We start from the raw sequence: 16,738 nt of genomic DNA on the forward strand, positions 1-16,738 counted from the left end.
GACTTACTCCACAGAACCCAGTTATACTAAAGTAGACAGAAATTTCCATAGAAAATAAGGAGAGCTCTCTAATGGTCTGTAAAATATAATTCATACTCTCCTTTAATACGATTTTAAAATATTCTGACACATATTTAAACTTAATACAGAAACATTTATGTATTTATCTATCAATCATATTTAAATGGCTGCCCATCTCATACAAAGTGACCCTGGGCGGGGTACAACAATTACTATACTAGAGTATAAAAATATACTCTCTATTTTTATACTCTAATCTATACTGTAAAATATAATGTTTTGCTTGCTCGGTTTTGACAGCCTGTTCTAGGAACCCAGCCCCTGTCCTTTGTCGTCCACAATTCTACTGTGGTTTAGTCATAAATCACAATTAAGCAAACCATGGCTTAGCCACCTTCGTCAACGCTACTGACTCCTTAGCCGCGTTCCCCGGGGCAGGGGGTAAGCGCAGCACCCGCCGGCCAAAGCGCCTCCGGGCGCCCAGATCGCCCCACAGGGCTTTCGCCACCGGCCACCCGGCCGCCCTCCCTTTCCCCTCCTGCACCTCCGCCCCAGGAAGGGAGCGAAAGCGCAACTCCGCCTCTCTTCTCCGAGGAACTCCAGAACGGGGCTCCGCCATCACGCCCGGCGGGACAAGATGAAACCCGATGGAAAGGTGGTGCTGCTGGGGGACATGAACGTGGGCAAGACGTCGCTGCTGCACCGCTACATGGAGCGGCGCTTCCAGGACACCGTCAGCACCGTCGGGGGCGCCTTCTACCTCAAGCAGTGGGGCCCCCACAACATCTCGATCTGGGACACGGCAGGTGAGCAGGCACGGGGCGACGGTCCGCTAGTGTCGCCTCTCTCCAGCGGCGCGGCGCTCTTCCTCTTGCGCCTCCGAGGCCGAGCGGACCGCGCGCGGGGCAAGGGGCGTCGGCGACGCAGCGCTCGGCTTACTTTGCCAACTTCGGAAAGGCAGCCCGACACGCCCACCGCTGCTTGGCAGCCGCGCGTTCTCGCTCCGCTGCGGGAAGTCGGCGCTTGCGGGCGGAGGAGCCCTTCCGCGCTGGTCGCAGGGGCTGAGCGGCCAACCCGGCCGGGTTGTCCCGCCTTCCGGCACTGTCTGCGCCCTCTCAGTCCCCTGGAAGGGTTTCCACTCCAGCGCCTGGCTGCTGTTTTAGTTTAGGCCCTACATTTCAGCTTTTCAAAACGTACAGGGGTTGTTTGGGTGTCTGGCAGTAACTTAAGCAACTTTTCCAAAAGAAGCTTTAACGCTATTGCGTCGATAGCGCTAATATATGCAGGATTTTTAAAATTTTATTTTGGAAATAAAAATAACAAAAGCGACCACTACCGGGAACTATATATTAGGGTGGCATGGTGGATGACGTTTCCTAGTCTTCCTAGCCAGTAACCGGGAGAGATTTGCGTTATTGAAATATGCCCAGTTCAGAGGAGAACATATATTCATGGTCTGTGTTGTGTGATAGTTTCAGTTATTGCAAAAGTACAATAAAGCTGTAGGGAAAATTCAGAAATCCACATCTGGACAATTTTTAATTGTCAAGCCAGTATTCTGTTCCGACTTGTTCTTTCTTCTAGGTCGCGAGCAATTCCATGGCCTTGGATCCATGTACTGCCGAGGAGCAGCGGCTGTTATTCTCACGTATGATGTAACTAACCTGCAGAGCATGGTAGAACTTGAGGATAGGTTCCTAGCATTAACGGATTCTGCCAGCCCAGATTGCCTCTTCGTTATTGCTGGGAACAAAGTTGACCTGACAGATGCGTGTGCCTTTTTGCCAGAATCAGAAGACAAACATCAGTTTGAGAAGCCCCCCAACAGTTTCATTTCTACAAAGGTGAAAAAACAAGTCCATGTGAATGATGCCGTAGCATTTTATAGGAAAATCCTCAAGTATAAAATGTTGGATGAGGTAAATGTCCCAGCAGCAGAAAAAATGTGTTTTGAAACTAGTGCAAAAACTGGTTATAATGTGGACCATCTTTTTGAAACTGTATTCGAGATGGTGGTACCAGTAATTTTGCAACAAAAAGCTGAAGGCTTGCCACAAACTGTAGACTTAAATAACTGCAAGACTGCTAAAAAGACACACTCTGGGTGCTGCAGATAAATTCTGAATGCAATTTTTTTACACTAATTAAAGGACATAAGTGTTGAAGTAGATACAGTAAAGACAACAGTGCAAAAATAACAAGGCAAACCAGATAAACTGCATCTTCTATAAAAAAATGGATTTTTGTAAAAATTAAATGGTGCAACGATGACAAAAACTTCTGTGAGGGGGGCTTGGAGACAGTTGTTTTGACCTTTAAATCCCATTGATTGTGATCCCCCCATATTAAATTTATGTTACTGTGTGCTGCTTTACACATGAACCTTTAGTATCTGTTTTGGCAAGAATCTTTTGATGTTGTTGCATTCACTGTGTAGTAAGGAAGAGTTTTCAGGAAGGGGCTAGATATTCATCAGCCACTTCACACCATATTTTTTTCAGCAAAATAAATAATTTTCTTTGGAATTGTAGCAAACTGATTCTACCCTTTTCTTTCTCCTCATCAGTTATATAGTTGTGGCTACTGGAGCCAGGGGAAAGAGGAAAGTCAGATCAACTTGACAGTATTAAATATAATCTCAGTCTAGGTAACACACGTTTGTTGTTAGGCAAAAAAATTATTCCTATTTCTTCAATAACAAAATGTACCTGAAGGAATTCACAAAGTAGTCTGGAGTTTTAGGCTGATCTTAACTCAGTGGTGAATTAGTGGTATTGGAACTAAAAATGTTCATAATTGTACTATTGGTTTCAAACCTTGAAATGCCAGGGAGTTGATGAATTACTTATCTTCTAAATCAGTAAGAGAAGTTTTAAAATATTCTTTGGCTATTAGCAGGTAGGATTCTGGTGGCATTATTTAAGCATATTTTTTCTGTTAAAATTATGGATAATTAATAGAATCATGAAACCGGATATGAGTAAATGGCTAAGGGGAAAATTAATTTGTAAAAGTGGGTGAGGACAGGGAGGTATTATTTACAGAAAAGACACTTAAGCTGGATGAAATTCTAGAAAGAATAGGTTTTATATATTTTCATAAAATGGATGTATTTTGTTGTGGAGATGGCTGCAGTATATCTAACAGGGAACTTGATTGTTAGAGAATCAAGGTTATTTAAATATTTTGGTTGTGAATCAGTGATAGCAAAACTCAGTATTTTGCAGTGCTGTTGTTGAGGAAAGGAAAGAAAGAAAAAGAAAGAAAGAAAGAAAGAAAGAAAGAAAGAAAGAGAAAAAAAATATCAAGCTGATCAGAAATATCAGGAAGATTACTTTTTTTAAAGATCTGCCAATTACTTCTCCATGTGAAATAAATTACTATAAAGGTGATCAAACAATACTGACATTCAAATATAGAGTGAAACAGCTGTTACCCCTACCTTTAAAAACTGTGCTGTTGCCTAATTTTTGTTTTAGACTATTTATATTAGCAATAAAATTTAGAAATTACCTTTGTAGATAGTACTTTATAAAAGTAAAGATTATGCGCTTAAAGTATGCCTGGAGAATAAACTTTTTGTCTTAGCTTTGAATCCCAAATAGTGGTACAACTTTACTGTATTATGGCATTTGTTAGGACTGAATTCTGGCAGCAAATAACAGTGCTGAGCTCATACCTTGGACCAAATAGGTTTAAATAGTAACGAGAATTGGGAGGAAACTGAAGGATGTGGCTTGGAATGCCATTCAGACAGACAGAAAAGTTCATTGGGCCTCTAAATCCACAAAGTGCTCTTCTAATTCTGAAACTTTATCAGCCTTTATCTGATATGTAAGAAATAGATTAATAGAATTTCCTTAAATGGGAAGAATTTAAACTGATTTGAATGTGCGACTACAGGCTCTGGGTCTAAGGGTGATGTCTTGGATATGCTCATTTCCAATATGACCTCTTTGTGCTACCATTTACTACATTGTGCGTGCTGGAAGTGCCAGGCCCTTCTAAATAACTAAAAGCTCCCTGGATTCTCTTGTCCTGCCCCCTTCAAGTCACTTCATATATAGATCGTTTCTCCACATAGGGTTTTTTTTTAGGGTTTAAGTCATAATGTGTGTTATAAAAACAGGTACCAATTGAATAAGAAAAAGTTTGAGACACACTTTTATTTTTACTTACAAAATGAAACACTGTGATCATAAGTACAATGGAGAAAGACTCAAAAGGGTATTTGAACATTTCTTATTCAGACTTGGTTTGGGAAGGAAACTTTATGGAAAACAGTGGGAAGCCCTCACTGCCCAACTACCCAGAGGGATGAAGAGATTGGTCTGGGCAGCTGTCCTCTACCCACCACCAAAAGTGGGTTGTTGCCACTTGCAGTGTTTAAGTTCTAATTCTGCCTCCTTTCCATCTGCTTGTCAGCACTGGTGAAAGAACTGGGGACAGAAGCTGATTAACTCAGCAATTTTATACATGTTTACTTGGAAGCCAGTCCAGCTTCATTTGTACAGTTTACCAGATAAGTGTGCATGTAATCACCGCTTTGGTATAGCACTGCTATGAGAAAAGTGTGTATCTCACTTTCCCAGGCACGGTCTTAATTCTTCCTGGGAGGAGATGCCTTTTCTATCACTCACTTCCCTCCCAAGAATGTGATACTAATTGAGTCTCTCTTACCATTCTTAACATTGGGAAGAATGACAGATGTCACATTCCTAAGTATGGGCACTCAAAAATCTTAAATAAATGGTACTCTTTAGTAGGGTGTTTCTTGATTGTAGCTTGAACTGCAGTTCCACAAGCTGCAGGGCATAATCTTCCAAACACCTTCCCTTTGTGCTATTCCTGTAATTATCATGAGATGATTGTGACACAGATTCTGTGATATCTGGCAGTGGTTGAATAGAAATAGACAAAGTACAGTCCTTCAGATGTGGATTCCAACCCATCCTCTCTCATTAAATTAGGTGGAATATAAACATTTAAAACGCCATAGATTGTCTATCTCCAAGCCGCATTGAACCTTAATTCCCCACAGCAGTATTGAGAGAACTGAATTCTGGTCTAACGCGCTATGTCTATCCATCGAGGGTATTGCACAGCATAATGCAACATTGCGTTCAATGCATCAGAATTCCGAGACCAAAAATTCAGGTTAAGTGGGACACAAACAAAGCTTATTGTTCATTCTCTGCAGGCTTTTGAAATAATTAGGCACATGTAGCAACAGGATGTTTAATAAAGAAACAGTGTATAAAGAAATAAAGGCCCTGAAATATAATTGCAACATAAAGTATATTGGGTGGATGTTAAAGTTTCATTCAGTCATAAAACATTGTAATTCTGTTGGATTTGTAGCCAAAGACTTCAGCTAAAAAACCGGGCTCCTTTAGAGCAAGAGCACAGATTCTATTTTTGACCATTCTATGGATGTTAAAATGGCATTTGCATTTTAACAATCTGCTAAATACAGTTTAAAATCCTAAATTCTAACACAGTTTGCATTTGTGTTTGAATGTTTATTTAATACTCAATGACTAAGGTTAGTAGTGTTCAGTAATATGCATATAGAAAAAGAGATAAGTATCATTTGACATTAAATCAGACTTAAATGACAGCAATGGTATTTAATAATTAAACTTTGTCTATTGTTTTATTCTCATAACAGACTGTATTATTTGTAGCATATGAAAGCAAACCCACAAATACATGAACAAAGGTCAAACAATAGCTTGGTTATGAGTACTTGCAGTGGTTTGTTCTTCCAGATAACAATGGGAGTTGAAGTTGTGGTCAAATGATGAGGTAATAAGTTAAATAAGCACCAACAAGATTTGATCTGTGCCACTCTGAAGTGACTTACTGTTTTGGGGGTTATTGTTCTTTGCTTATTTTACAAATTTTTCATACACACTTGGCACCTGCTTATATGTGTTCGGATGAGTCCTGCCTTGAGTGTATCTGAAGAAGGTGAGTGTTGAAATTGATGGTCAATGGTGGTAAGCCAAAAACTGTATTTGTTCGCAAAATAATGACAGGTGCCCTGAGCACCATTGCACTCAATGAATGGTGTGGCTCTGAAGTCTTCCAGACAGCTACCTGGAGAAACCAGTGACTGCCCTCCTCCTTCAGCACCGGCTGCAGTGTGCTATAAGAAACCAGATAAATACAATTCAAATATAATATAAAAGTACATTACAGGTTGTGGTGATCATAAAAATGAGAAGGGACCTTCCATATGCTATCTTTTCATCCCAGGGAAGGGGGGATATAAATCAAGTGTATGCTAACAAAGGTTCCATAAGCCCAGTATTGTCCCCAAATACTGTTTCTTTTGAATGTCTGTCTGTAGTTACAGAGTTAAAACAGCCAGAGATTATTGTCTGTAACAGCCATGATTATTTCTCTTGTTTATCTGAGTCTGAAGTGCTGAATAGGAGCTTGGAGGCTAATGCACTAGATTTATGAATTGAAAATCATTATGGGAAAATACAGAGGTCTGTTCAGAGATGTTGTATATGACCTGTTCTAGACAGGTCCTCTTTTGCTCCTGTCAAACCCTGTGTTAATAAAACTAATATAGTCTAATATAGGCAGTATAATTTATTATGCTGCCTGAAATTATATCTATGTCATTACATGTTCAAAGAGATAATCAACTACAAAACTAATTGAAGTGCTCTTACCTTAACTATTTAGGTATATATCTTAATATGGCAAAATTATGGACCAGTAAGTTTTTCAAATAAAATCTAAATGCTTGGAGCTCTCATTATGTTCTGCCAATGTTTTAACTTCTTAAAAGGGTGAAATAAATAATCAGAAAAAGAAACAGTTAAGACAGACCACAATTTTATGGCCTTCATATTTACCCTCTCACACACAGTCTTTTTTTTTTAACCATTTCATTGGTACCAATGGAAGCTTTTTAAAAAGATCTAATTGTTACATGTGGAGGAGAGTTTATGGCTGAGATGGGAAGGGTTAAATCTCCAGGTGGGAGAAAGGAAAAGGGCACCTATTCTTTTAAAGCTTTATAGTACGGGAAGCAAGAAGAGGGAGAAAAGTGTGTGCAATTCATGGTTTACCATTACATGCAATTCTAGCTTTTTTGATTTCTAAACCATCATTTAGAGCTATGTGAACCTGGTCAACTGCAGTTTGGACAACAAACCATGGTAAAGAAAACTGTAAACCTAGCCTATGTATACGTATATGAAAGAGGATGGCTCCAGGCCTGCCCACCAGAAGCATACTAGGTATTTTGGTGATGTTTCTATTTTTGTTGGTTTCTTTTTGTTCTTAATTTTAATCCCATGTAAACCACCCAGAGTTGCAATTTTGTGAGTTGGGCAGCCACCATAAATGGCTTAAATAAATAAATAATCTTACATAAAAGCAGAAGATAAGTACAATTTAAAAAGCATTCTGAATGTGTACCCCCATCAGCAAAAGAAGCACATACCATAAGGAAAGAATAACCGATCCACAGACTGCGCCATCCTTCAGGACAGTGAGGAATAGTAATATCCTGACTGTGAATAGCAATGGCAAGAGCAGGAGCTTCACAGACAGAACAACGGCTGATGTAAGGTCTGATTTCTTCTTCTGCCACAGGCATCATTGGAAGAGAGGCTGTGGTTGACAGCCAGTAGGATTTATCATTGCGACTTGCATAGTAGCAGACATCCCCCGGATTGCAGTAAAGGAAAGGCATAGTGCTGAATCGAGCCAAACACGAACCAGCCAGGCCTGGAAGACAGAATAAACACAGAGAATAATCACTAATGTGTCTCCAGGTGTAGTCTGTTTGGAAAGTTCAAAACAATAAGGTTGGCTTCCAAACCAGTAAGTACTTCTGCAGTTCTGAAATACTTCAGAAACTTTCCCCCGAGAAAGGCTGGAAAGAGGAAATGTTAATAATATTTTAGAGAACTAGCAAAATGCCAGAATGCCCCCACCTTCAGAAGGATATTTTTTATTTGTCTACAGCATTGTAAGTTGTCAATGTTCCAGAGAACAGTAACTCTCCGGCATCTAGAACTGAAAGAAATACAGAGCTACAATAGCATTACATGTAACTCAACTAGCACAAATTAATTCTGCTATAATCTTCTGGCGGCAATACTTCTATGTTAGATGTAAATGTCAGAGATCTGCTTTTCCACTCTATTAGATACTATTTGATCACCAAAATAAAAATCCATGCAAGTTATTCCTATTCATTTCTGTTCACCAATGTTTGATAAACATTTCTCTTGCTAGTTTTTGACAGCGCAGTAAGAACTCCAAGGTGTTGAGAGCCATACTAATATCTTAGAATAGGGGTTGGCATCCTGTGGGCTGGATCTGGCTCACCACCCAAAATCATCCAGCCCACAAATCCCCAAAAGAAACACATCTAGCCAGCCTGTACACACATGCGTGAGAGAGCACCATCCATTTGGCTCCTCTTGTGAGGAGTGCTCATTGCTTCCTTGGGTGGCCATTTGGGCAACAGGCTCACCAGCCACCTCGATGCAGGCAGAGCAAGTCCCCTACCCAGGCGCTGGTGGGAGCAAACATGAGGCAGAGAAGGAAGAGGAAATGGTGGCGGCAGCATGGCTTCTGGCCCCTGTGGGGAAGGAGGTCGCTGACCCTTGTCTTGGAAGTTGCTTGCATAATCGTTTCTTCCACACTACTGAAATAATTAAAGACATCTCCTAGGAGAGCAGCATATTGTATGTCCACTGGAGTGACATGTGTTGGGGGAAGTGGGTAGGAGGATAGGAGATGCAGACAATGATAATTATTTATTGATTGGGTCCAGTTAATAAAATGGATGTTGGGTGTGCCACAGAACATGCTTGCATGAATTTTTCCTCATGTCCAACAACTGTCTTATGAATGGACACTATGACTGTTTGAACCTTTTACATTTATTTCTGTCTGCCTGTCTGATATTTAATGTTGGCCCAGCCATGGTGGAAATGCTCTTCTTTCAGGATAATAATCCAGGCATCCGCTATAATAGTCTGTAATCCATGAGAGTTTATGCCATAGTAAAACCTTGGTACCAATCTGGTACATGATTCCTGTTATGTTATCTGACAGTTAATAGCTATTCTGTTAAAAAAAAATTGGAAATGCTGATGAAATGTTTAATAAATTTACAGTGTATATTATTTATGAAGCAGCTAAAATGCATACCAAGATCCTGGTTATGTGCTTTGTCTTGTCCTTCGAAGTACAATAAACTGTAGCCACTCCAAAGCTGGTTCATGCCCTCTGGACACATTGGCTCTTGAGCAGACTGGCTGTGCTTCACAAGGAGATACCCTATGTTAACACTGCGGCCTGGCATACCTGGCCGTCCAGGAGTACCAGGATCACCTACTGCACCTAGAAAAATATAAAGGCAGTACATTGCTTTTAAAGGCTTTGCCACCTGAAATCCAATGCAAATCAGGGCTACTTTATTTACTACTGAATAATCCAGTACAAATAGAAGGGAATCCACAGCTACTGAACTGAAATTATTTGATACTGATTCTGGCATTGTGTAGTAGTTATCAAAAAGCACTTCTCCAACGCCAGAAGATGCGGTGCAGTCTGAGGATAGCAAGATCCCTTTTTCTGGCTGGGGACCCATTTGGAATCCTCAGAGCATGAGGTCACAAAGCTCCCATTTGCACAAGGAAGCTAGCCCTCTCCCCGCAGATGGTTCCTCCCAGGGCCTCAACTGGGGGTGGGGGGCAAGTGGGGCATGCGCCCCAGGTGCTGCGCTGGGGGGGTGCCAAAATGAGCACTGGGGGGTGGGTGCCAAAATGGGTGTGGGAATTTCTGGGAGCTGAAGTCCATACTTCTTAAAGTTGCCAAAGTTGAGAAACACTGCTCTACACTATTCTCCAAAGGATAAAGGAAGTTTCCTTAAAATAGCAGCAAATGCAGGGGTGTTGGGGAGGCACTCTCTGCTCTTTTATTGGTTGGTGAAAGGGAATGCAGATTGGCACTCTGTTCTTGCCATGGCTGTGGTGATCACAACAGCCATTGCTAACATGGCTATGAGGCTTTGGAGTTGGCAACACTGGGCATGCAGTGATGCTCATAAATACATACTCCTGAATATTTGGGAAAGCTCAAAACCTTCTGTGGGATGAACCTGTCTATGGTCCTCTTCATTTCTGCAGGCCCTGGATACTATTTGCATGGCTATACCATGCTTGAAAATGTCTTGAACTCTAATGAAGAGTTGGGTTAGATACAAAGTTTGATCCTGTTGGACCTGAGGAAGTGGACAGGATCCTCCAGATTGTGAATGCCACCACCTGTCAGTTAGATCCATGCCCCACCTGGCTGGTGAAGGTAGCTCGGGAGGTGACGTGTGGTTGGGTCCAAGCGATGGTAAATACATCCTTGAGGGAGGGGGTGTTCCTGGCTGCCTTTAAGGAGGTGCTGGTGCACCCCCTCCTCAAGAAGTCATCGCTGGACCCAACTGTGCTGGCCAATTCTCGTCCAGTCTCCCAGCTCCCCTTTATAGGGAAAGTGGTTGAGAAGGTGGTGGCGTTGCAACTCCAGAGGGTCCTGGATGAAACAGATTATCTGGACCCCTTTCAGTCAGGTTTCAGGCCGGGATATGGGACAGAAACTGCATTGGTCCCCCCTATTGGTGATCTCTGGCGGGAGCGGGATGGAGGCAGTGACCTCTCAGCGGCTTTTGATACCATCGACCATGGTATCCTTTTGGGATGGCTCAGGGAGCTGGGGGTGGGTGGCGTAGTTCTGCGCTGGTTCACCTCCTTCCTCCAGGGCCTATCCCAATCGGTAGTGATAGGAGAGGAGAGATCCGACCCTCGACCCCTCTATTGTGGGGTGCTGCAGGTTCGGTTCTCTCTCCTCTCTAACATCTACATGAAACCACTGGGTGAGATCATCCGTCACCATGGGATGAGGTATCATCAGTATGCTGATGATACCCAATTATACATCTCCATCCCAGGTGAGGTAAGTGATGTAGTGATTTCCCTTTCTCAGTGCCTGCGGGCTGTGGGGGTCTGGATGGGGAACAACAGGCTTCAGCTGAACCCTGGTAAGATGGAGTGGCTGTGGATTGACAGTACCTCACCTTCTGGGAAATTGTCATTTAGTTCTGGATGGGGTTGCACTGTCCCAGACAGACTCAGTGCGTAATCTGGGGGTTCTCCTGGACTCACGACTCCTGCTCAAAGAGCAGGTGGCAGTTGTGGCCAGGAGGGCCTTTGTGCAACTTTGGGTTGTGCGCCAGTTACACCCATTCCTTGAACCAGAAGCCCTCCGAACAGTCACTCACGCCCTGGTCATCTCCCATATAGACTACTGCAATGTGCTGTACATGGGGCTACCCTTGAAGAGTATCCGGAAGCTTCAGCTGGTCCAGAATGCAGCCGTGCAGGCCATTTTTGGTGCCGCTAGGTTGGGACATATAACACCTTTGCTGCGCGAGCTGCACTGGGTGCCAGTTTGCTTCCAATTCAAGGTGTTGGTTATCACCTTTAAAGCCCTACATGGCATGGGGCCAGGTTACCTGAGGGACCATCTCATCCCCATTACATCGGCCCACCCCACCCAATCGTTCAGAGAGGGCATGTTACGGACCCTGTCTGTAAGAGAATTTCATCTGGCAGGGTCCAGGAAACGCGCCTTCTCTGCAGTGGCTCCCACCCTTTGGAACATCTTGCCCCGGGAGGTGAGGCAGGCCCGTTCACTCCTGACCTTCCGGAAGGCCCTGAAGACCTGTTTCTGCCATCTCGCATGGGGCGGGGAAGTGGGTAACCATTCTTGGGGGTGGCTCGCACCCTAAAGGCCCTCCCACCAGCTTGGAATTTTATACCCTCTTGGATTTTATATTTATTTATTGCATTTTATAATAATTGTAATGTGTCTGGTTTTATGAGATTTTAATGTTTATGATTATAGTTTGATTTTACTGTAAACCACCCAGAGTCCCTCTTTTGGGGGAGATGGGCAATAACTAAATTTGAATTATTTATTTATATAAATAAATAAATAAATAAATAAGAGCAGGCAACCTGGTTGGTCACAAATATCTATGGGTATCTCCAGTTGCAGCTGCCAGGTTCACTATCCCATCTGAGCAGTTTGTTTTAAGACTCTTTTAATAATAGTAATTTTAAAAACTGGTAAGCTCGTATGTTGCAAAGCAAAATATCAGACTACAATATCATTTATTTCCAATAGCAGTTCACCCATTTTTATCTATTTACAAATCAATTTTAATAGACATTTTTATGAAAAAGTAGATAAGCATCCTCCTAACAAGGCATTACCTCTTGTGTGAGAAAGGCAGTGGAATGCCTATTCCAAAATTATGCCAGCTTAGGTGAGTCTTTCAAATAATACTTCCTTAGGTGCATTATCTAAAAAAACCTATACATTTTCTTCAGATTATTTTGGCTCACAGGCAATTGTACACACATTTATTTGATCAACTTTAGTTGCAATCCTGTATCTATTTAACTGGGAGAATATATATAAATAGATTGCACTGCAGAATTGATTAACACTTCAGTCAGGTGAAACTTCTTAAAAGATACAGAAAAGAGAAGAACTCTAGGAATTTGATTTACCTTCAAATCCCGCTGGGCCCTGCAGTCCTGCTCTTCCTTGATCACCTCTGAAGCCCGGAGATGCAAATATACCCCCTCTTCCTTGCACTCCTGGTTTACCTATTGGGCCTCTAAAACCTTAAAAATAAAGTTATTAAACAGAATCATTAACTATGACATTTTATTACAAAATTGCTATGGTGATAAGAATTAAATCAACTCAAGATCTTTAAATAATAGAAGGTGTATGTAGCCCACAGATAATTCATGCTGCTTTATATAGCAAAGCTATTAGTAAAAGCCTAGGAGAGGAAACCAAATCATATTCAGGTCTCTGTGCTGTCAGCAGAAGTAGTGAAATCAAATATATGAGAAATGTCATGGTCAATACACTGTAGGTCATCATTTCTGAACGAGAATGGGATTATCTGCAGGGTTCATCTGAAGCAGGGCAACTCACAGGGCAGGAGGGCTGTGGCGGAACAGGAGCTGTGTGGTTTCAGCACTACTTTTTTTTCCAAATTAAACTGAATTTCTGGACAAAAAGAACTGGACTTCTTTTCTGAAGGTAAGCATGGTGGAAAGTCAGTGTTGCCTTAAACAAGGGGCCAATTGCATAACATGTTTTTTCACTCTACAAGATGTGCTTGTAGAGTTAGTGCAGCAGGGACAGATGCAAAAAGTACTAGTAGAACAGGACATTCATGTAGCATTTTCAGATAAAACTGCCAAAGCCACTGACCAAGAACGTATCCGTCTTTCCTTGTCCATATTTGTTTGCACGGCTGACAGACTGACACATAATATTTTCATCTGCCTCAATAGTTTCATATGCCCCATTCACAAAACATACCTTTGAAATAAATACTATGAGGACTTAATGTTGAGAAATAAATTGCTTCAGAACTAATGAAGAGCATCTTTTTTGGTAATAACTTCCTACCTGGATCTCCTGGTGGACCTTGAGGACCTATTTCACCTGCAGGGCCCTGGGGGCCTGTTGCTCCAGGGGCACCTGGTGTCCCTTGCTCAGAAACCAGTTTAGGAAGTAAAGGCGGCAATCCGGAGGAACCTGGAGGTCCCTGAAAACCTAAAAGTTAAAAATCCAAACAAATTAATTGCTTTTGCAGATAGCTTTTTCTACCTGCATCAGTTGGACACCTATATATTCTTCAAAAAAATAAATCTATTTATTTACTTAAGAAATTTATATAGCTGCCCAACTCAAATGATAGTGAATATTTATCCCATGTTAATAGTTTATATGCACAAACTGCTCCATTTTTATTCCAATTACTTCGTTTTACCACCCTTCTACTCTGATGAATCTGCCACCTGAGAGAAAAGGATTCATCTTGACTCACTGGAGGCTAGTCCTTTAAATATGTTAGATGAGCTAGGGATGATCTAGTATGTTCTATATTTATGACTATAGAAATTATTAATACTTGTTCTCTTATTGCAAAGAGAAGGAGACTTCAGTGCAATTCTATGTAAATATAAATTATTACTGAAAATGCTGTTAAAATTAAAACATTAAGGATAAACATTAAGGATAAAGTTATGATAAAGGTCTGGGATATCAGTATTGGTTTAAATATAGCAATTGCTGAAGTTGGCATACCAAATCAATCTACTCACCAGGGGGGCCTCTATCTCCTTTGGGTCCTATGGGACCAAAGTCACCAGAAATTCCTATTAGGCCAACAAAGCCCATGACTCCTTGTTCACCTTTATAACCTTCAGGGCAAAACAGTTATAGGCATGTGTTATTACACATCTGACTAGGTAACCTAACTCATATTCTCCATACTAAGTTTTCCCATCATACCTTTTGCTCCAGCCAAGCCTGGAATTCCAGGTCTTCCATCTGGGCCTTGGTCCCCTCTTATTCCTTTAAGACCATCTGCTCCAGCCACACCTATTGGTCCCTCTTCTCCTCTGAGGCCAAATGAGCCAGCTGTTCCTGGAAACCCTGGAGGTCCAGGGTAGCCTACAAAATGTAAGCAGAATTCAGAATGTTCATTGAAGGGCAATGTTTGCAACACCAGACCTGGCTACTCTGATTGCTTTTAGATTGGTCCTGAGTGAAACATGGGCAGGGATCAGTAAAATGTCTCTGATTCCATCCATAATGGCATAATAGTTTTACACTATTTCCATAGCCTGCTAACCACCTTTCCAGTAGTCGGCAATTAGACAAAGATGGTCGCTCCTTGTTTTTCTGGAGCATCCCTGATCATATCCTGCCAACTCACCAGGCTAAGTTAATAGGTTAATGGCGGACTGGTTCAGCTGTATGATGTAAACACAACCAGTATGTGGTCAAAAAGAAGCACTCTGATTAATTACCTCCCTTAAAAAATAATTTACTATTATGTCAAAATGGGCCAGCTTTGATTAACTAACTTCCTAGGTCATTTTGTCTACTTTCTATCATTTCATATGGCATTTCAAAAATTATGACTGGGTGGGTTTTTGCTTGCTCTCCAAAATAGTACTAAAAATCAGAATTCAAAACCTCTATTTTATTCTGGGCCCTGTAATATGCTAATTATAACATGCAAAGAAGGAAAATAGAAGCCTAATATTTGGAATTGTATGCATACTAACACAGTGGCTGTATTAATTTTAACATGGTTTACTGAACAAGCCATAACAGTCTAGTTCACAAGTAATGCTAAATCATAAACCATAGTTTACAAACCATAAAGGCTAAGTTCACATAATTTGCTTACCAACCAAACCCAATGCTTTGGCTTAGTACAATGAATGGATCCAATTGTCATGTTCATCGTTCCAATGTTCTGAATACATCGTAACGTTTCGCATGTCACTTTCCTGATCCGTGTTTGCTGAGTGGAGATTTCCAGCCGTGCCAGGCTGTAATCAACTTACTGTAACTGTGGAATGTATGTTTAGGTTATGGAATGTGTTCAAGGTTACTTTCTCACGCCGATGTGGTCAACGGTTGCTAACACCTGGGAGGGGGTGGTTGCTAAGCGGGAGCAAGGGCGGAACCGGGTTTGAAGCGAGGGTTTTTAGTTTGTATTTGGTGCGCTTTTGCTCATTCTCAGCTTTCTTTGTATTTGCACACTATTCTTTCAATAAATCAGTTTTCATTAAGAACCCGCTTGTGAGGCTGAGTATGTCAGAATAAGGCAACCATTACATAAAGCTGAGAATCCTAAAACTCTTACCACTAACCTCCTTCCAGTGTTACTGTGAGGAAATAAAGTTAGTGATGACTGAACCTACTTCCCACTCGGGAGAGAGTGAGAATTCCAGCGTGGGGGAAACGGATTCCATGAGGCAAAGAAGGGAAAGGACCCTCACTCCGGAGTCGGAGGAGCTGTCGGAGACCTCGGACGCCAGCTCAGCTACTGCGAAAGCGGTAAAGTCCAAGGTGGTCAGAAAGGATGAGGGAACCCTGTCCGGAACGCCCCAGGCACCTGGGAAGCCAAGGTATCCGCTGTCCCCAGATGTGGCCATAAGGGTGAGGAGTGGGTCGGACGTCTCTGAGGCCAGTGAGAAATCACAGAGATTGGAAGCCAGGGTAAAGTCTCTAGAAGACATGATGGCAAGGATGTCATTTGCGAGGGGCAGCCAGGATAGAGGAAGAAGGGAATATCGCTACAGACGGTCGTCTCCATCTGTTTCTCCCTTCCCCCCCCGAGTGTGAGGAGGAAAGACCGGAGGAGGTACTGGGGGGGATCGCCACCGCGCAGTCCCCGGCGGGCGTCCCCATCGCCCCCGCAGCGGGCTGAGGATGCAGGGAGGGGACGAAGCAGGGATCGGAAGAAAAGCCCCAAAGTCGGAGTTGCGAGTCCCCCCCCCCTCGGGAGAAGAGGTCTCCAGAGCCCAGGAGGAGGGCCGGGAGGAAGGAGAGGAAGAGCAGCCCACAAAGAGCCAGGTATAGGGATTTCACTGTCAAGTTTGATGGGGATCCCACAAAACTGTCATTCTTCCTGACTAATGCGAAAAGCTATATGGAGGAGTTTGGGAGGCTGTTTCCTTTGGAAAGGGCAAAGATAAATGCTGTAGCTACCCAACTGGAGGGGAGGGCAGCTGACTGGTTTGTCCAATTAACCGAGATGGACGCCCTGGAGTTGGATGATTTCAGAGACTTT

At 42.3% G+C, this 16,738-nt stretch overlaps 2 protein-coding genes across 2 annotated transcripts in view; one reads left to right on the forward strand and one right to left on the reverse strand.

Moving 5' to 3' along the window:
- Positions 1-501: 501 nt before the first annotated feature.
- Positions 502-2,556, forward strand: RAB20 (RAB20, member RAS oncogene family). Its single transcript, XM_063317782.1, has 2 exons — positions 502-827; positions 1,606-2,556. Exons 1-2 carry the CDS (start codon positions 659-661, stop codon positions 2,136-2,138), a joined length of 702 nt encoding a protein of 233 aa, XP_063173852.1. The 5' UTR covers positions 502-658; the 3' UTR covers positions 2,139-2,556.
- A 1,613-nt stretch (positions 2,557-4,169) lies between these two features.
- Positions 4,170-16,738, reverse strand: part of COL4A2 (collagen type IV alpha 2 chain) — a 172,467-nt gene continuing 159,898 nt past the window's right edge. The window contains exons 42-48 of the mRNA XM_063317783.1: positions 14,440-14,601; positions 14,250-14,348; positions 13,552-13,698; positions 12,630-12,746; positions 9,214-9,405; positions 7,490-7,776; positions 4,170-6,172 (exon numbers count right to left, since the gene is read on the reverse strand). Coding sequence (XP_063173853.1) covers positions 5,918-6,172; positions 7,490-7,776; positions 9,214-9,405; positions 12,630-12,746; positions 13,552-13,698; positions 14,250-14,348; positions 14,440-14,601 — 1,259 coding nt within the window. The 3' untranslated portion in view covers positions 4,170-5,917. The remainder of the gene's footprint in view (positions 6,173-7,489; positions 7,777-9,213; positions 9,406-12,629; positions 12,747-13,551; positions 13,699-14,249; positions 14,349-14,439; positions 14,602-16,738) is intronic.

Source organism: Candoia aspera, chromosome 1, assembly GCF_035149785.1.
Source record: "Candoia aspera isolate rCanAsp1 chromosome 1, rCanAsp1.hap2, whole genome shotgun sequence".
Lineage (NCBI taxonomy): Eukaryota > Metazoa > Chordata > Lepidosauria > Squamata > Boidae > Candoia > Candoia aspera.